The sequence below is a fragment of the Symphalangus syndactylus genome, chromosome 17, assembly GCF_028878055.3.
Source record: "Symphalangus syndactylus isolate Jambi chromosome 17, NHGRI_mSymSyn1-v2.1_pri, whole genome shotgun sequence".
Classification (NCBI taxonomy): Eukaryota; Metazoa; Chordata; class Mammalia; order Primates; family Hylobatidae; genus Symphalangus; species Symphalangus syndactylus.
This window is the reverse complement of record NC_072439.2, coordinates 85,459,668-85,480,847: the sequence shown is the minus strand read 5'-3', so window position 1 is coordinate 85,480,847 and position 21,180 is coordinate 85,459,668. Positions and strand designations below refer to the sequence as shown.

At 40.6% G+C, this 21,180-nt stretch overlaps 1 protein-coding gene across 13 annotated transcripts in view; it reads right to left on the bottom strand.

Annotated features, from left to right (window-relative positions):
* Positions 1–21,180, bottom strand: part of YEATS2 (YEATS domain containing 2) — a 112,566-nt gene that overhangs the window by 85,586 nt on the left and 5,800 nt on the right. For 12 of the 13 annotated variants that reach the window (XR_010116661.1, XR_010116662.1, XM_063621721.1 and 9 more), the window contains exons 2-6: positions 10,730–10,848; positions 8,246–8,343; positions 7,405–7,497; positions 3,873–4,118; positions 1,472–1,584 (exon numbers count right to left, since the gene is read on the bottom strand). Coding sequence is in view for 11 of the 13 variants with exons in the window: in XM_063621721.1 (XP_063477791.1) it covers positions 1,472–1,584; positions 3,873–4,118; positions 7,405–7,497; positions 8,246–8,343; positions 10,730–10,829 (650 nt within the window). In the remaining 2 variants the exon portion in view is untranslated. Of the gene's footprint in view, positions 1–1,471; positions 1,585–3,872; positions 4,119–7,404; positions 7,498–8,245; positions 8,344–10,729; positions 10,849–15,390; positions 15,410–21,180 lie in introns of those variants that run through there. The other variant, XM_063621722.1, reaches the window with a different exon arrangement.

Here is a 21,180-nt window from a genome sequence, read left to right as displayed (position 1 = left end):
CTTCATTCTCACGTCTCAATGACTTGTTAGATACAAACCTCTTTGGTTTGCCTTAGAGTCACAAAAAAAGACCTGAAGTAAGGTTTTGAAGAACAACAAAAAAAAGTCAAAGAAACCCATCACACTTACCTCCTTCCATTTCAAAACAAAACAAAAGAACAGGAAATAGGTTTTCCAGGGAGAAGAATCTGGTTTCGGCTCTGGACGTGCCAATCACAAGTAAATGGCCAATATGGTTTGACTGTGTCCCCACCCAAATCTCATCTTCAATTGTAGCTTGCAGAATTCCCATTCGTCCTGGGAGGGACCCAGTGGGAGGTAATTGAATCATGGGGGTGAGTCTTTCCCATGCTGTTCTCGTGATAATAAATAAGTCTCACAAGATCTGACGGTTTTATAAGGGGTAGTTCTCCTACACAAGCTCTCTTGCCTGCCTCCACTTAAGACATGGCTTTCCTTCTCCCTTGCCTTCCGCCATGATTGTGAGGCCTCCCTAGCCATGTGGCACTGTGAGTCAATCAAACCTCTTTCCTTTATAAATTACCCAGTCTCGGGTATGTCTTTATTAGCAGTGTGAAAACAGACTAATACAATGGCAAATGCAGGAATGTCAATGGAGAGACAAAATGAAGATTTGAACATTCGAGCTGAGGGCAGTATCTGAGGATTTACCATTCTCTACTGGCTTTCAAATACCTAACAATTAGCATATTCTACAAACTACACAAGCAAGTGTAGGGGTTATTATACTGCCTCTTCTCTTGCAATATTTTGGAACAAACATCTTCCCCTTATTTATCCTTTGTGGATATTGTGCAAGGCAAGGCAGAATGGCACAGTATAGAGGCAGCACAGAGAGAATAATATCCAAATGAAAAATAGGAGACCTAAGTCCCCTGACCCTGTGGCTATTTGTATAAAAAGAATAATAAAGAGAGTAAAAAAAAAAAAAAAAAAAAAGGCCAGGAGTGGTGGCTCACACCTGTAATTCCAGCACTTTGAGAGGCCAAGGCAGATGGACCCACCTGAGGTGGGGAGTTCGAGACCAGCCTGACCAACACAGAGAAACCCCGTCTCTACTAAAAATACAAAATTAGCCAGGCATGGTGGCATATGCCTGTAATCCCAGCTACTCGGGAGGCTGAGACAGGAGAATCGCTTGAACCTGGGAGGCGAAGGTTGCAGTGAGCCGAGATCATGCCATTGCACTCCGGTCTGGATAACAAGAGCGAAACTCTGTCTCAAAAAAAGGAAAACAAAAATAGGAGACCTAGATTCAAATTCTGACTGCTCACTAATGAGCAAAATTACCCTAATAAATCTCTAGACTGTGGTTTACTTTTTAAACAACTAAGGACTTGGGAAAAAGAATTCCTGAGGCCTCTTCCTGCTGTAATACTATAATAACAGTACTAATGCCAAAATATTAACATACATGGACAAATAAAAATAAATTCAACTGGATACTCACTTGGACACATTGCCAACTACTATTGTTTTCTTTACAAAAAGTCGTGAAGTCTCATCTGTGAGATCAGCATTCCGCTGTTCTGTTTTATGGGAGCCAATAACACTAGAAGTATCCTGAAAAAAATCATAATCAACATCCATTCTCATTTTGAACAATTTTCAATGGGACAGAAACCACAAAATCGTAAAAAGTATAAATGGAATAACTAAGTTTTTTTTAAAAATTACAAAATTTTCTGGCTTCATGGCACCTCTCAAAGCATTAAAAAAATTTACTATAAATGCTAACTTAATTTATACAAAGTTTATATAGTGTAACTCCCGGTGTGTTTTTAATAGTCACATACATCTGCTTTGGATATGCAAATAGGATTTGGAAGGATACACAAAAAACTATTACAATGGTTACTTCCGGGAAACGGGAATAGAAAGAGAGAAAGAGGTCAATGGAATTTACCCTCTTTTTAACCTTTTGTAATACTCAAAACTCTTCAATGAGAAATAAGTGCCTGGTACATAGTAAATGCTAAATGTTTGCTATATAAATATATATGGAAATGACCATGTACTGTATAAAACATGTTAAGTTTCTATGACCATTATGCCTTAAATTCTTTTTTTTTTTTTTTTTTTTTTTTTTGAGACATAGTCTCGCTCTGTCAACCAGGCTGGAGTGCAATGGCGCGATCTTGGCTCCTTGCAACCTCCGCCTCCTGGGTTCAAGCGATTCTCCTGCCTCAGCCTCTCGAGTAGCTGGGATTACAGGTACCCGCCAGTAAGCCCGGGTAATTTTTGTATTTTTAGTAGAAACGGAGTTTCACCATCTTAGTCAGGCTGGTCTCGAACTCCTGACCTCAGGTGATCCCCCACCTTGGCCTCCCAAAGTGCTGGGATTACAGGCGTGAGCCACTGCGCCCAGCCTCCTAAATTCTTTTTAACTAAAAAAAAGAAAAACACATGTAGTATTTGCTCAGGAATAATACTGGAAAGGTAAGGCAAATCCAAACAGTGAAGAGTTCTGATTTTGGGGGTGGTAGCCTCACGAATGAACTTTTCTATTCTTTTTTACTTTTCTGTATTTAACAATTTTCAAAAAATGAACACATATGAATTTATAATCTGAAAAATAAATACAAACTTATTTGTATCAAAAATAAATCAAACTCTTGATGTCTAAGTATGTGGAAAGTAACTTGGAAATTTTCTCTATCACAGAACACCTAAATTCTGAGATAAATCACTGCTCTAATCCAATAATGACTCTATAGCCAAATATTTTATCAAGAAGTTCAGAGTCGCTTGAGATGGGAGCTCAAATTACAAACTGGCAGGATCAAAGAGCAATGTTTTTCAATTCTGTTTATTTGTCAAATTTCCTCCATCTACTGAAGTACGAAAGCATCTTAGAATATAGTCTCACAGAGGAAACTGTTGAAGAACGACTGCTCTCGAGAGAATAAACATGACAGAGTGGAAAGACCTTGCGCAAGATCACAGAATTGCCGAGCTGGAAGGTTTCTTTCACACCTACGTAAACAGCATCCAGGAGCTGTGCTGTGCACAGAATCTCCAGGTTGTACAATTAGAAACACTCAGGTTTAAGTCGGGCGTGGTGGCTCACGCCTGCAATCCCAGCACTTTGGGAGGCCGAGGCAGGCGGATCACGAGGTCAGGAGTTCGAGACCAGTCTGGCCAACATGGTGAAACCCCGTCTCTACTAAAAATACAAAAAATTAGCCAGGCGTGGTAGCACATGCCTGTAATCCCAGCTACTTGGGAGGCTGAGACAGGAAAATAGCTTGAACCTGGGAGGCGGAGGTGGCAGTGAGCCGAGATTGCACCACTGCACTCCAGCCTGGGTGATAAAGTGAGACTCTGTCTCAGAAAAAAAAAAAAGAAACACTCAGGTTTAATTCTCAGTTCTGACACTTTTGAGCAAATAAAACTTCATCAAGATTTGGTTTCCCGCCGGGCGCAGTGGCTCATGCCTGTAATCCCAGCACTTTGGGAGGCCGAGGCGGGCGGATCACAAGGTCAGGAGATCGAGACCATCCTGGCTAACACGGTGAAACCCCGCCTCTACTAAAAATACATAAAAACTAGCCAGGCATGGTGGCACGCGCCTGTGGTCCCAGCTACTCAGGAGGCTGAGGCAGGAGAATGGCGTGAACTCGGGAGGCGGAGGTTGCAGTGAGCGGGATCGCGCCACTGCACTCCAGCCTGGGCAACAGAGCAAAACGCTGCTTCAAAAAAAAAAAAGATTTGGTTTCCCCATTATAAAAGGAAAACAAACCTATTTCCTAAGATTCCTATGACAGTTCAGTGAGATAACAAGCACATACTTTAGTAAATACTAGTTCCCTTGTCCTGTGGCTCCCTCCCACATCCACCCATCTATATACCCTTCCAGTATTTCGGCTTGGTCTCTGCTCCATGTTGTTTGAGAGTCTTTCCTCTATATCCATATTGCTGTTATTATCTTTGTCAGATAAGAAGTCATTGTGCTGAGATAAAGAATCACTTTCTGAATGATTGGCTGATGGTGTTTCTGCTCTCTGATTGGCAGGAGATGATGACCTAGATGGTGATTCCAAAAATTTCTTGATAGCAGGATGATTAAAAACCATTGTATCACACGTCTTTGATCCCTACAAAAATGAAAGCAAGCAAATAAATTTTTAATCAAATCCATCAAAAGCAGGCAAAAATCTGATCTCTCCAAAACCTTATCTATTACAAGATCATGATTAAAATCTTTCAAAATCTCCCCACATCCATAGAATGATATCCCAACCCCTTAACACGGCCTGAACCAACAAAACAAAAACTAGAATGATGAATAATTATGTAAAGTTTCTAACACTAACAGCTAGAGATGTAGGGTCTTCCGGAGGTAAATGAGAAATAATACATGTTAACACAGAAAATAAAATCTGACTTTAAAAGCCTCACATTGCTTTACACAAACATATCAACTGCTCTAAATAAAATATCACTGAAAGAAACATAAAAATAAAAAGCTGTATATATAAAATGGTCCCCGCACAGGAGTAAAATGTAATAGAGAATATTTTTGAATGACTAATACTGATGTATAAAGTTTGCCTTCAGTTCAGTACAAACATCTATGGAATTTTTCTGTGTCTTAGTCACTTGCATACAAAATACAGTGTATTCTGTTATTATGTGATAACACTGTAGTTATGTTCCTAGGAAGCCTAGCTTTTAAAAACTGTTATTAAACTAATGGTTCTAGAGAGAAAAAAGGAGGTAGAAGCTAGTGTCTCAAAGCAACAAAGTTCTTGAATTTCAATAATAAAGGTTTTTCAGAGCTATAAATATGTTTTGCCACGGAAAACTAAAAATAATTAAATGGTTGATCACGAGACAAAAGCATACCTAAATATCCTTGAATAAATCCTAATCAAAACATAAGAGGATAAAATCAGCATATTTCCAGACTATCAAATAGCACAGATCAGAACTGCTAACAATTCAAAGATAGAATCATTGCTCATGTAATCAAGTTAAGGTGAAGTCAATGAAGTCCTCCTCGCTTATAAGACGGAAACTTGGACAGAGACACACAGAGAAGACACACGCAGAGGGAAAACAGCCACATCATGACTGAGGCAGAAATTACAGCCAGGAAATACTAAGGATTGGCAGCAACCTTGAAAAGCCAGGAAGAGGCAAGGAAAGATTCTTCCCCGGAGCCTTCGGAGGGAGCACTACCCTGCTGACACCTTGATTTTGGACTTCTAGACTTCAGAATAGTGAGATAATAAACCCGTCCTTTTACATCACGAAGCTTATGGTAGGTAATTTGTTATGGTAGCCCTAGGAAAATGAATATGATTCTAACATGCATCTGGGAAACTGTGCCACACTAAAAGAAGCACCTGTCTACCGTTTAAAATTCAACCCAAATAATGTTCTAGTTTTTATAAGACAGCATCAGGAACAGCACCAATACCAGGTGTCCCTAGAGCACCAAGGGTAACATGAAGGCCTAAACATGACAAGCACCATTTACTGTTACCCTCCAGCCCTTCCCTGGTTCCCAGTGAGCCAGCACTGCTCCAGAGGTGATTCAGCTGAGACTAATTCTAGCTGAAAACACTTAGAAAAAAGAAAGTAAAAAGAGAAAAAAACAAACGAAAAGTTATGCTGAAATTATCAAAATATCAAATAGGAAGAAATACTCCTATTTCAGGTCAATCCTAACCCCTATGCCTGAATTTAGACATATTACTAGGATAAAAGAGCAGATATTTTTCATTTACATTCAAAAACTAAATTGGGAAAAAACATTCCTTTATAATTGGAATAATCTAGTGGTGATCACATCAACCTAGTGGTCGAACTTAGTATCACCAGCAGGACAACCTGGAACTAGGTACCTGCTCATATGCTAGAATATCAAGTACACAGCATCACTATGAAGTATTCTTGCCAGAAATATTTAACCCAAATCTATTAATAACCAAGCCTTTAGACTTGACTTCTAGTTTACAAGAAAATAGAGAGGATGAAAAAGTAATCCAAAGAAAACATAAATCCAAAATCTGAGATATTCATAAATGGCCTGGTCTCTTTGAAAAGTCAGGATCATGGAGGGAAAAAGGTAGGAGGACCATTTTAAATTTTAAAAAACTAGAGAAACAAAGCTGCAGTCCTAGCTACTCAGGAGGCTGAGGCAGGAGGACTGCCTGAGCCCAGGAGTTGGAGGCTGCAGCGAAGCTATGATCGTGCTTGTGAATAGCCACTGCACTCCAGCCTGGACACACACCCTATCTCTTTAAAAAAAAAAAAAAAAGAAAAAGAAAAAGTAGGAAAACTCATGGCTCATTAAACAGGGTAAATCTGAAACTAAAAATTGCCATTGCCATTCACTAGACTAAAAGGTCAAAGAAAACTCAATCAATTTATAAATTACTCCAAAGTGGGCCACAAACATGTGAGGAGGCACTAGGGCCAGTTGGAATGAGGTCTCAATCATCTTTGTATCTGCAAAGCCTAGCATAATGCTAACAATTAGGAGGAAAAGAATTACGTAAAAATGAAAGGCCGGGCCCGGTGGCTCACGCCTGTAATCCCAGCACTTTGGGAGGCCAAGGCAGGCGTGAAGTTGGGAGTTCAAGACCAGCCTGACCAACACAGAGAAACCCCGTCTCTAGTAAAGTACAAAAAAATTAGTCAGGCATGGTGGCGCATGCCTGTAATCCCAGCTACTTGGGAGGCTGAGGCAGGAGAATCGCTTGAACCCGGGAGGCGGAGTTTGCGGTGAGCTGAGATCATGCCATTGCACTCTAGCCTGGGCAACAAGAGCGAAACTCCGTCTCAAAAAAACAAACAAACAAAAAAAGGAAAAAATATTACTTAGGATTCTTGACAATGCAGAAAGTCACAACTGAAGGACTATGGCTGAACACAATGACTGATAAGTCTATGTATAGTCTGTATATTCCCAGGAAGTAGGCTAGGCTTTCTGAGAGCCAACGTAAGAACTGTGTCAGGCCAGGCGCGGTGGCTCATGCTTGTAATCCCAGCACTTTGGGAGGCCAAGGTGGGTGGATCACCTGAGGTCAGAAGTTCGAGAACAGCCCGGTCAAAATGGCAAAACCTCATCTCTACTAAAAATACGAAAATGAGCTGGGCATGGTGGCACACGCCTGTAATCCCAGCTACTCAGGAGGCTGAGGCAGGAGAATCGCCTGAACTCGGGAGGCAGAGGTTGCAGTGAGCCAAGTGCCACTGCACTCCAGCCTGGGTGATGCAGCGAGACTCCGTCACAAAAAAAAAAACAAACAAACAAAAAACAAACAAACAAAAAGGAATGTTTCAGATGCAAGGGATTCCATATTGACATAACTTCCCCTCAGACAACAAATATGAGTGGCTGGAAAATGACTGAGTATGAGGAATGCTTACCTCAGAAACTTTTAGAAGACCTGCAGAAGCATAGTAGTTTGCTACAATGCAGGCACGCAGTTTATCCATCATCCTTCTTGCTTCAATCAGTCGCTAAAAACAAATGTTAACTCATTACTTTAAAAAATGGCAATTATAAAAGAGATGTACAAACAATTCACAAAATAAGAAATGTGAATGACTGAAAAAAAAGCTCAACTTCTCTAACAATCAAAAGAAAAACAAATAAAAGTGACCTTTCCACCCATCAGATTCGCAAAGATTTAAGACAAAGACAAAAGTGTTGCAACGAATATGTACATTTATGTGTATATTCACTGAGAAAAATCCACAAAGACACTGAACACAAGAGCAAAGAGGGATTATCTTTTTTCAAAATACTTTTTATTTTTAACTGTTGTGGGTATATAGTGTACATGTTTATGGGATATGTAAGATATTTTGATAGAGGCATACAATGCATAATAATCACATCAGGGTAAATGGGATACTCATTACCTCAAGCATTTATCCTTTCTTTATGTTACAAACAATCCACTTTTACTCTTTTAATTACTTTTAAATGTACAATAAGTTATTGTTGACTGTAGTCACCCTGCTGTGCTATCAGAAGATTATCTTTTTGAATGGAATTCCAGGTAATATTTTTTCAATCCTTTCTGCAATGCATTATTTAAAAAATAGCATTTTTCTCTCCCCAAAACAAGAAAGCTATTAAAAAAAAAAAAAGCAAAGAGGAGGATAAAGCAAATTGTGATTCCATCTCAATAGATTATTTTTCAATCATGTATACATTTTTTTCAATAGCTTTGGTGTTTATTTCAATTTATCATCATTATACCTGGTCAATGACTTCAATTTCATGTTCCTTATTCTTCATTTCAAGAGCAAACTGTTCTTTGATAATAGTCTCAATCTTCTGCACAGCAGCATCTCGAGCTGTACAAAGAACATAAAATACATCCAAGGCCTAATTAATCAATGACTGCCTTTATTTAAGTCAGCAAGCAACAAAAGAAATCCAAGAAATAGTAACTCTAAAGTGGAGAAACCTAGTGGACATCACCTTAACCAAGTGATGAAAAACTGAAATCACCAATATTGGTGTAAAGTGATCTCATGTATTTTCTGGTATCATGCCCTAAAAAGACACCATTCTATCGTATTCCTGTCAAAAATGCTGAATCTACTCACAAGGAAAGATTAGACAAACTCAAACTGAAAGACATTCTATAAAATTATTGGCCTGTGCTACTTAAATATTAAAGACAAGGAAGAAAGACAAGTAAAGGGTTGAGGAGACCGAGAGAGACTAAAGAGATATGACAGCTAAATGCCCTGTATGTCCTGGACTGGATCCTGCAGGGAGTGAAATAGCTATAAAATACAATACTGGGGGCCGGGCATGGTGGCTAGCACCGGTAATCCCAGCACTCTAGGAGGCCCAGACAGGTGGATCACTTGAGGTCAGGAGTTTGAGACCAGCCTGGACAATATGGTGAAACCCTGTCTCTACCAAAAATACAAAAATTAGCTGGGCGTAGTGCGGGGGGCACCTGTAATCCCAGCTACTTGGGAGGCTGAGGCAGGATAATTGCTTGAACTTGTGAGGCAGAGGTTGCAGTGAGCCGAGATCATGCCACTACACTCCAGCCTGGGTGACAGAGTGGAAAAAAAAAAAAAGACACAAACAAAACAAAACTACATATGCAAAGAGAAGCATCCCACCAAATCTACTTTGAGAAAAATTCTGTGGGGGGAAAAAGGTTAGCATTAGGTACAGCATGGACACCAAGAAAAAGAATAGCAGATTGTCACTCAGTAACAGACAAAAAACTGCCCCTGCTTGAATGGGGGTATTTTGGAACTTACGATCAATTTAAACTGAAGTTACAGTGTTATTAAAACAATCACTTTTCCCTATTCTTGTTTTTATTTTAAAAAGTTATGCCATGTGAAGCTCTTGGGTAATGAATTAAGTTACATAACACTCTAACATTTATTTGGCTTGTTATTGAAAGGAAATGGCATTTCCTCTAAAATTACAGCTGAATGAGGAGGGAAAGTTGCAGTGAAATGTTTTCATTATTTGGGATTGGATTTAACAATTTTCCTTCTATACAGATCTTCTGGGGACATGTAGGACTTCACTGCTCTTACAAAAACAGGAATTTTCTTCACCACTTCCACTCTACAGATCCTATGTGGAACTGCAACATCTGAGCTACGACTGACGCCTTCTTTACCCTGCTAGAAGTATTAACTTAGGTAGATTATTTAAATAAACACTAATGAAGTTCGGTAATAATTTGTTTTAATAATGTAAATTTAGCGTTGCCGGGCGCAGTGGCTCACGCCTGTAATCCCAGCACTTTGGGAGGCCGAGGTGGGCGGATCACGAGGTCAGGAGATCGAGACCATCCTGGCTTACACGGTGAAACCCCGTCTCTACCAAAAATACAAAATATTAGCCAGGCGTGGTGGCGGGCGCCTGTAGTCCCAGCTATTCGGGAGGCTGAGGCAGGAGAATGGCGTGAACCCGGGAGGCAGAGCTTGCAGTGAGCTGAGATCACACCACTGCGCTCCAGCCTGGGCGACAGAATGAGACTCCATCTCAAAAAAAAAAAACAAAGTAAATTTAGCAATTTTTTAAAGCTTGCTTAAGACATTCTGAGGAACAATAGACACCCAGTTGATGATTTGCTCTTCAACTACTTATATGATGTTAGATAAGAAATCTGATGTCTCTGAACCTTAATTTACCTACTATTAGCTAAGTACAGGGGTTGAACTAGATCGATTTCCTAATCTTCTACCATTCATATGCCTTCAAGACACCTACCACATCTGAGAACCATGACACATTTAATTAACACAATTAAGCATTTAAAAATAATTTTAGCTTTATCCTTGTATCTATGAAACTACAAGTTTGATGAGATCATTCTTTTTTCTATATACATTAAAACGTTACCTATTAAAATTAAAAACCTTAATCCATGTACCACCTATGACCATCTCACGATTATAGCACACCTTTATACATATCATAGACTTTATGATTACACCTAACATACAGTGATCGCTAAAACTCACAGTTTGTCTCGCTTTCACTGTCTGCTTGATCATGTTCCTGCCAGATCTTCTTCCACTTTTTACAGCACACATGGTGTATTACTATTAAACAGATCCCTTAGCTAATCTCTCTCACAAACCCCTTCAAATTATACACAACAGTGGAAATTCATTTCATTCTAGTTCCTATAAGTTTTCTAGCAGAGGCATATGTCAATAAAGAAATAATTTCCTAAGGCAGGATTTCTACCTGAATTCTCAATTGCTTTATGCCGCTTATTTGGAAGGGCCACAGATACATCCTCGTAATCAGGGTCGGTTTCTTTGATGGTTCGCTTGATTCCAGACATGATGACATTCAGTTCTTCACTGTGAAGCAACGATAAATTAATAATTTTTAATTATTAAGTTAAATAGTTGGGTTGTAGTAACACTGCATACCAGCACTTAACAAATGTATGTGTACAAACAAAATAAATAAATAAATATTACATAATACTGGTACTTGCAAGTCTGTGTGTATGTGTATATACACACATATACACATTTCTTTTAAGGCCAAAAGCCTAAAAGTTTCCACCAAAAAAAAAAAAAAAAATCATAATCATCTGTTAACAACCATGGGTTTCCCTCTCAAGAGAAAAATCCTTGAACAAAGTAGCACATTGTTCAGACTTTTCAAAAGGAGCCTGGCTTTCACAGAAGAGCCCTCATAAGGAAAAAAAAGGAACCAGACTTTGATGAAAACATGGTTAGCCCACACAGTGTCTTAGAATTCACTAAGCATTCAGCATATTAGAAAATATAAGCAACATAGTTAAAGGCTCAATAAATAATTGATTATACAGATCCTTTCTCTAGTACTTAGCAGGTATCACTATTACTGATCATTATTGCAATAAACAGAAATCTATAGACTTATATTAAACTAATTAACAAGGCTGCAATATGGTAAACAAGTCCCACGTACACAAGTCTTTGAATAAAACAATCCCATTAAAAAAAAGTCCCTTAAATCCTCTAGACCTTCACTGTCCTAGTACATTAGCCACTAGCCTTATGTGGCTGTTTAAATTAAAATTTAAAAAAATTTAAAATTCTGGGCCAGGCATTGTCACTCATGCCTGTAATCCCAGCACTTTGGGAAGCAGAGGTGGATGGATCACGAGGTCAGGAGTTCTAGACCAGCCTGGCCAGTATAGTGAAACCCCGTCTTTACTAAAACTACAAAAATTAGCCAGGCGTAGCGGTGGGCACCTGTAGTCCCAGCTACTCAGGAGCTGAGGCAGGAGAACTGCTTGAACCCGGGAGGCAGCGGTTGCAGTGAGCCGAGATCGTGCCACTGCACTCCAGTCTGGGCGACAAAGCAATACTCCATCTCAAAAAAATTAGTGCTCAAGAGCCACCATGGCAAGTAGCAACTACACTGTTCAGTGTAGATATGAAACATTCGCATCACTGCACGAGTTTATTGGATAGTGCTCCTCTTCCAAAGTGCTTCATCAAGCAATGATACGTATTTCATGAGTCAGTTTCAGAAATATCATCCAGACCAGAGCTGTCCAATAAAAATATAACATGAGCCACATACAGAATTTAAATTTTCTAGCTTCCAGGTTTCTTATTGATTGATTGATTGACTGAGACAGAGTCTCACTCTATTGCCCAGGCTGGAATGCAGTGGCGCAATCTCGGCTCACTGCAACCTCCGCCTCCCTGGTTCAAGCAATTCTCCTGCCTCAGCCTCCTGAGTACTGCTAAGATTACAGGCATGCACCATCACACCCAACTAATTTTTGTAATTTCTGTATAGACAAGGTTTCACTTCATTGGACAGGCTAGTCTCAAACTCCTGACCTCATGATCCGCCTGCCTTGGCCTCCCAAAGTTCTGGGATTACAGGCGTGAGCCACTGTGCCCAGCCGGAGGCACGTTTGAAAAAGTAAAGTGAAATGGGTGAAACTAATTTTAACAATATATTTTACCTAACCAATATATCCAAAATATTATCATCCCAACAATGTAATTGATATAAATAAATCAGCAATTAGATTTTACATTATATTTTTACCAAGTTTTTAAAATCTGGTGTCTATTTTACACTTGCAGGACATCTTAATTTGTATTAGTGGCTGGGCATGGTGGCTCACGACTGTAATACCAGCATGTGAGGAGGCTGAGGCAGGAGGATCATTTGAGGTCAGGAGTTCCAGACCAGCCTGGCCAACATGGTGAAACCCCGTCTCCACTAAAAATACAAAAATTAGCTGGGCGTGGTGATGGTCTCCTGTAATCCCAGCTACTTGTGAGGCTAAGGCAGGAGAATCGCTTGAACCCAGGAGGCAGAGGCTGCAGCGAGCCGAGATCACACCACTGCACTCCAGCCTGGGCAACAAGAGCGAAACTCTCTCTCAAAAAAACAACAACAAAAAAATTTGTATTAGTATTAGCCACAATCCTAAGGCTCAATAACTACTTGTGGCTGGTGGCTCCCTTTCTTCGCAGCCTGGATCTACTGATTAAGATAAGGAAACAGGTCCAAGGTGGTTAGATTATCCCTTACAGTGTTAATCTATGAAAGAGACCAGATTTTCAAACCTCTCATTTCCAAACCTCTGCTCTACCACTAAGGAAGATTACCTAGCCAGAGGCAGAATTACCGAGGTAACAACATGTTTTAAAACAAAATTAGGCTGGGTGCGGTAACTCACGCCTGTAATCCCAGCACTCTAGGAGGCTCAGGCAGGCGGATCACCTGAGGTCAGGAGTTCGATACCAGGCTGGCCAACATGGTGAAACCTCGTCTCTACTAAAAATACAAAAAAATTAGCTGGGCATGGTGGCTCATGCTGGTAATCCCAGCTACTCGGAAGGCTGAGGCATGAGAATCGCTTGAACCCAGGAGGCAGGCTGCAGTGAGCCGACACTGTACCACTGCACTCCAGCCTGGTAGACAGGGTGAGACTCTGTCTCAAAAAATAAAAATAAATAAATAAATAAAATAAAAGAACGTAAAATGCTAACTCAAAAATACTCATTTTGTATTCACTCAAACTTAAAACAAAAATAACAATTTAGGCTGGGCGCAGTGGTCATGCCTATAATCCCAGCACTTTGGGAGGGCAAGGTAGGCGGATCATGAGGCCAGGAGTTCGAGACCAACCTAGCCAAAATGGTGAAACTCCGTCTCTACTAAAAATACAAAAATTAGCCAGGCGTGGTCACGTGAACCTGTAATCCCAGCTACTCAGGAGGCTGAGGCAGGAGAATCGCTTGAACCCGGGAAGTGGAGGCTGCAGTGAGCTAAGATCGTGCCATTGCACTCCAGCCTGGGTGACAAAGCAAGACTCCATCTCAAAAAAAAAGAAAAAAAAGAAAAAAAACCACACAATTTAAAAGTTCCTCAGCTCTTAGTCCAGTTCTTTCACCCATCTCAGAAACAGACTCACTTGATTCAGCTAGGAGAGTGGCTCATTATGTAATATTACATATGGAAGTCCTATATCTGAGAGAACACTTTTCCTACAGCTGTTATCTGCTGTTATATCACTAACCTTAAAAATATTCTAACCCCCCCCCCGCATTTGTAAACATCATGAATCAAGCCATTTAATGTTTGTTCATATTCATCTGTTACCTGCTATAATTCAGAATATAAATGACTATTTTTGGACAGGCCCAGAACCCAACTATTATGTATTATGTTCTATGTTTAAAGCTTTTTTTTTTTTTTGAGATGGAGTCTCCCTCTGTCTCCCAGGCTGGAGTGCAGTGGCGCGATCTCGGCTCACCGCAAGCTCCACCTCCCGGGTTCACGCCGTTCTCCTGCCTCAGCCTCTGAGTAGCTGGGACTACAGGTGCCCTCCACCACGCCCGGCTAATTTTTTTTTTGTATTTTTAGTAGAGACGGGGTTTCACCGTGTTAGCCAGGATGGTCTCGATCTCCTGACCTCGTGATCTGCCCCCCTTGGCCTCCCAAAGTGCTGGGATTACAGGCGTGAGTCACTGTGCCTGGCTGTTTAAAGCTTTTAAAAAGTGAAAGTAAGGTCTTGTTTCCTCAGCCTTCTCCATTTGGTCTGCAATTAATTTTAGCCTCAGAAAATCTTGGGCTGTTACATAAAAAGACAACCTTAACAAAAAATAAGCTTAATTTATTCTTCCTTAATGCAGATAGGAATCTAAAAACACCTACTTACACATAAACCTAGAATCAGAGGTGGATATAGCCCAGCAGAAACCTAAACTTGTCCTTGTACCACACTACTTCCTCAGCAGGTACCTGTTTTCCACAGTTTGCCAAGAGTCATAGGAGATTATCTACAAAGATGAGTACCCCTCCAGCATCATCTTCACTTATCCATTCTACAGACTTCATAATCTGTATATTCTTATCCTACCTCCCAAGTAATCTCAAGAATAACGGTGGCTCCCACTAAAATGGCTGGGGATCCTTGAAGAAAAGTTATTTTTATTTTATCCTCACTTAAGGGACTTAAAAAAAAAAAACCCTCTCTTTGACTTTTGGCGTAAAACTGGAAGACTAGGAAGAGAAAAGAGAGGAATTTGGGTAGGGGGTGGGCAGAAAAGAAGAAACCAACAATGAGTTCATTTGTGCTGCCAAGATAATTCATTTTTTATGCAGTCTTTAGAATAAAGCTTTTCTTGTCACATTTGGGCATATATTTGAGCTTCTTATAAACACATTTAAGAGGATTTAGCTCTGTACTGGGCATTTAAAAATAAACCAGCTCTGCTTCTGTCTCACAAGAATAATAATGTGTAATGTGTACATGTCACATGCAAGTAAATGCTAGCTAGCTAAGACTAGGCACATCTGCTGAGGCATGCTCTCATGGTGATATAATAAATAAGTGAACAGAATGTGTAACAAATGACCAATGATAATATTACCTTCTGGACTCTTCTTGTCTGACTTGTAGATTTTATGAAAAGGAAACATGGGCAGTTGTTAGATATGGTCAATTCAACTTTGAAACAAAATGTCCAGCTAATCCTCTTTAGGTTCTGAATCAGTTGAAATTGAAAATACTGAGACGGTACTACGAACTGTTAGGAAAAAAATCTGTTACCATATACAATTTGACTGTGAGAAAGAATTTTCTCTATACTCTGAGACAAAAACTGAATACGGAAATAAATGTAATGCTGGGACTAAGACTACCGTCATCCATTTCTCCAATTTAAACTTTTTATCTCGGGCCGGGCACAGTGGCTCACGTCTGTAATCCCAGCACTTTGGGAGGCCGAGGCTGGCAGATCACGAGGTCAGGAGATCAAGACCATCCTGGCTAACATGGGGAAACCCCATCTCTACAAAAAAAAAAAAATACAAAAAACTAGCCGGGCGTGGTGGCAGGTGCCTGTAGTCCCAGCTACTCAGGAGGCTGAGGCAGGAGAATGGCGTGAACCAGGAGGTAGAGCTTGCGGTGAGCCGAGATTGCGCCACGGCACTCCAGCCTGGGCGACAGAGCGAGACTCAGTCTCAAAAAAAAAAAAAAAACAAAAAAACACAAAACTTTTTATCTCATTAAAACAGCCTCATAAAAAGTAAATGTGGGCAAGATGTGGAGGCTCAGGCCTGTAATCTCAGCACTTTGGGAGGCCAAGGCAGGTGGATCACTTGAGGTTAGGAGTTTGAAACCTGCCTGGCCAACATGGTGAAACCCCATCTCTACTAAAAACACAAAAATTAGCCGGCCGTGGTAGTGCATGCCTACAGTCCCAGCTACTTGGGAGGCTGAGGCACGAGAACCTCCTGAATCTGCAAGGAGGCAGAGGTTGCAGTGAGCCGAGATCATGACACTGCGCACCAGCCTGGGTGACAGAAACTTTATCTCAAAAAAAAAAAAAAAGTAAATGCTGTCAATTTAAATATAGAAAATAAATGATTTTTTCCATAAGTAACACAAGAAAACAAAGCTTTATAGAAGTAATTGCTATCAATTAAAATATATCATATCCATTCAAATAACATAACCAAGTCTGAGTTTTTGTCAAAGGTTAGAAACCAAAAAGAAAACCAAACTTTTTTTTTTTTTTTTTTGAGACAGAGTCTCACCTTTTGTCGCCCAGGCTGGATTGCAATGGCACGATCTTGGCTCACTGCAACCTCTGCCTCCTGGGTTCAAGCTATTCAACTGTCTGAGTAGCTGGGACTACTGGTGTCTGCACCACTCTCAGCTAATTTGTTTATTTTTATAAGAGATGGGGTTTCACTATGTTGGCCCGGCTGGTTTCGAATCTCTGACCTTGTAATCCGCCCGTCTCAGCCTCCCAAAGTGCTGGGATTACAGGTGTGAGCCACCGCGCCTGTCCAAAAAAATTTTTTTACAGAGAGTCTTACTCTGCCATCCAGACTGGAGTACAGTGGCACAAACATAGCTCACTGCAACCCTGGAATCCTGGGCTCAAATGATCCTCCTGCCTCAGCCTCCCGAGTAGCTGGGACTACAGGTGTGTGCCCATACCTGCTAATCTTTTTATTTTTTGAAGAGACGGGGGTCTCACTATGTTGCCCAGAGTGGTCTTGAACTCCTGGCCTCAAGAGATCCTCTGGCCTTGGCCTTCCAAAGTGCTGAGATTTGTAAGCCACCACCTCTGGCCCCAAACAAAACATTTAATGTTTTATAGTTTAAAATAAACCCCGAGAGAAAAATAATTTTGAAAAGAAAATTGTATAATAAAAACCATAAAGATGATGTAATGTACAGTCACTGGAAATTCGAGGTCTTAGCTCTCAAGTCAGGGAAGATGTAGAATCCTAGAAGCCAGTCCTAGGACTCTACCATTCTGTTTTGCAAACACATCATATAAGATGTGGCCAACACCATGGTGAAACCCTGTCTCTACTAAAAATACAAAAAAATCAGCCGGGCGTGGTGACGGGCACCTGTAGTCCCAGCTACTCGGGAGGCTGAGGAAGGAGAATAGTGTGAACCCGGGAGGCGGGGCTAGCAGTGAGCCAAGATTGTGCCACTGCACTCCAGCCTGGGCGACAGAGCAAGACTCCGTCTCAAAAAAAAAAAAAGAAATATTTTATTCAGGTTGAGTATTCCTTACCCAAAATGACTGGGACCAGAATTGTTTCAGATTTCATACTGTTCTGGATTTTGGAATATTTGCATATACATAATAAGATATCTTTGGGAAGGAACACAAATCTAAACATGAAATTCATTTATGCTTCATAAATATCTTACACACAGAGCCTGAAGGTAACATTTTAAATAATTCAAAACATAACACAAAGTTTTGACTATGTTTTAACTGTGACCAGTCACAAGGTCAGGTGTGAAATTTTGCACTGTGGCATTATGTTGGTGCTTAAGAAGTTTCAGATTTTGGAGCATTTAAGATTCAGATTTTTGGATTACCGATGCTCCACCTAACCTTTTTTTTTTTTTGAGACAGAGTTTCGCTCTTGTTGTCCAGGCTGGAGTGCAATGGCACAATCTCGGCTCACGGCAACCTCCGCCTGCTGGGTTCAAGCGACTCTCCTACCTCAGCCTCCCAGGTAGCTGGGATTACAGGCATGCGCCACCACACCGGGCTAATTTTGTATTTTTAGTAGAGATGGGGTTTCTCCATGTTGGTCACGCTGGTCTCGAACTCCTGATCTCAGGTGATCTGCCTGTCTTGGCTTCTTCCCACAGTGCTCCACTAATCTTAATGAGAGTGTAAGTTAGATGGGTATGTATATGCAATTCCAAAAACACCCAACTGTACATGTAAAATCTGCATTTCACTGTGTGTAAACTATACCTCACTTTAGAAAAGGACTATAAGAGTATTTCTCTGATCATGTCATCCCCTGCTTGAATCCTTCAAATAGCTTCTCATAACATTTAGAACAAATTTTCATTCCTTAACATGACCTAAGAGATGTGAACTGCGCCCTGTCTCCCTCTCCATCCTTAATCTTTAAGATCCAGACAGGTTGGTTTTCTATTCCCCAAACATACTCCCGATTTTCCTTTGAGCTTTTGGAATTATGGTTCCTTCTACCTGGAATACTCTTTTCTCAGGTTAGCTTAATCAGATTCCAGCTGAAATCTCCACCTTATCAGGGGCCTTCCTTGACCGTGCCCCATCCAACACAGCTCTCCCTACCTTCTTCCTCCAAAATTCCTGGAAGCGCTCAACATTACTATCTGGATAAATAAATGAAGGATTTTTTTTTTTTTTTTTTAAAACGGAGTCTTGCTCTGTCACCCAGGCTGGAGTGCAGCAGTGGCTCACTGCAAGCTCCGCCTCCTGGGTTCACGTCATTCTCCTGCCTCAGCCTTCTGAGTAGCTGGGACCACAGGCGCCCACCACCATGCCCGGCTAATTTTTTTGTACTTTTAGTAGAGCTGGAGTTTTACCATGTTAGTCAGGATGGTCTCCATCTCCTGACCTCGTGATCCACCCACCCCACCCTCCCAAAGTGCTGGGATTACAGGGGTGAGCCACCGCGCCCGGCCATAAATGAAGGATTAACTAAAATATCTGCCAAAATATAAATGCCCACAGGGAACATAACTACTACCTTACATTAGTTTTCATCATTAATCTATTTGTTGATATTGCTACATCTTCAAAGCCTCTTTAGCTAAATGTTTAAAAGAATGTACAAAGTTATTATACACAGACACACGCAAACAAAAAGACTGTAGGTAAGGCAATATTAATAATACAATTCAAGGCAAAAAAATAACATGATAAAGATGATGTTATTATTTAAAGGCACAATCACAAAAATACATCTTAAACTATACATCTAACAATATAGTATCAAAACACATATACAAACAGAAAAAGGAAAGTTTAAGAAATCACACATCTCTATATAAAATTTAAAAGGTTAAGACAACATATAAAAATACAGATGATAGGCCAGGCGTGGTGGCTCACGCTTGTAATCCCAGCACTTTGGGAAGTTGAGGCAGGTGACTCGCTTGAGCTCAGGAGTTCAAGACCAGCCTGGGCAACACGGTGAAACCCCGTCTCTACAAACAATACAAAAATTAGTTAGGAGTAGTGGCAAGCACCTGTACTCCCAGCTACTTAGACAGCTGAGGTAGGAGGATTGCTTGAGCCCAGGAGATGGAGCCTGCAGTAAGCTGAGATCACGCCATTGCATCTTCAGCCCAGGTGACAGAGCCAGACCCTGTCTCAAACAAAACAAACACAACAAACAAAAAAGATGATACAGATATATATCTGGTGATTAACAAGCCACATTTAACAAATACACACAACTCTGAACCCAACAGAAAAAAATATTTTTAAAATACCTATAAAAGTTCATTAAGGTTGGACGCAGTGGCTCATGCCTGTAATCCCAGCATTTTGGGAGTCCGAGGCAGGTGGATCACTTGAGGATAGGAGTTTGAAACCAGCCTGGCCAATGTGGTAAAACCCCGTCTCTACTAAAAATACAAAAATTAGCTGGGCATGGTGGTGGATACCTGTAATCCCAGCTACTTGGGAGGCTGAGGCAGGAGAACTGCTTGAACCCAGGAGGTGGAGGTTGCAGTGAGCCGAGATCATGCCACCGCACTCCAGCCTGGGCAACAGAGTGAGACTTTGCCTCAAAAAAAAAGTTCATAAAATGTAAATCATATAATAAGATATGAAGAAAGTCTCAATTACCGCAAAATGTAGAAATATTACAGCCACATTCTGATGTTAATAAAAATTAATACTAACTCACCATGATATGGAAAATAAGACACTCTTCTAATAACTCATGACTCAAAGAAGAAATTAAAACTAAAATAACAGACCATTTAAAAACTAACAACAATGAGAACACAGTATCTCCAAACCTATGGACATGTGGTCAAAAGTCACCATCAGAGGAAAATGGCAGACCAGCTTTCACTGCAAATGCACATACAAATCCAATCCAGCAGGGTATTAAAAGTATAATGGAAAGTTTTATTGCCAGCAACAGAAAAAGAAACCAGCAGAATGAACAAAGGCTAAATCCTAAAAACCAAAGTGGGGAGATCAGAATGAAGGGGATTTGTACTACACAAGTCTACTGTTGAAGCTTTAGGAAGCTTTTTTTTTTTTTTTTGAGATGGAGTCTCACTCCGTTGCCCAAGCTGGATTGCAGTGGCACAATATCGGCTCACTGCAACCTCTGCCTCCCAGGTTCAAGTGATTCTCCTGCCTCAGCCTCCTGAGTAGCTGGGACTACAGGCACCTGCCACCACGCCTGGCTATTTTTTATTTTTATTTTTAGTAGAGAGAGGGTTTTGCCATGTTGGCCAGGCTGGTGTTGAACTCCTGACCTCAGGTGATCCGCCTGCCTTGGCCTCCCAAAGTGCTGGGATTATAAGTGTGAGCCACCACACCTGGCCCCTTTAGGAACATTTTAATGAAACTGACTTTCAGTAATCCAAATACGCATGATCCATTTCCTGAATTCTATTTGGAAAACTAAATATGGGAGCAGCTTCACCCCAACACCATCCACGCTTCCCAAAGACTGTTCAATGTACACTCTAAGAATATAGATCCATTTTAATATTATACTGAGAAAATCATTAGGCATGCAGAAGCCCTACCAAAAAAATCAAAATGTATATTTCAATGTCAATTAAAATTTCTCCACCTATTTAAACATTACTCATAACACTGTCACGTCCCACTGATACAAAGAACTGAAAAATAAAATACACCTGATCGTCT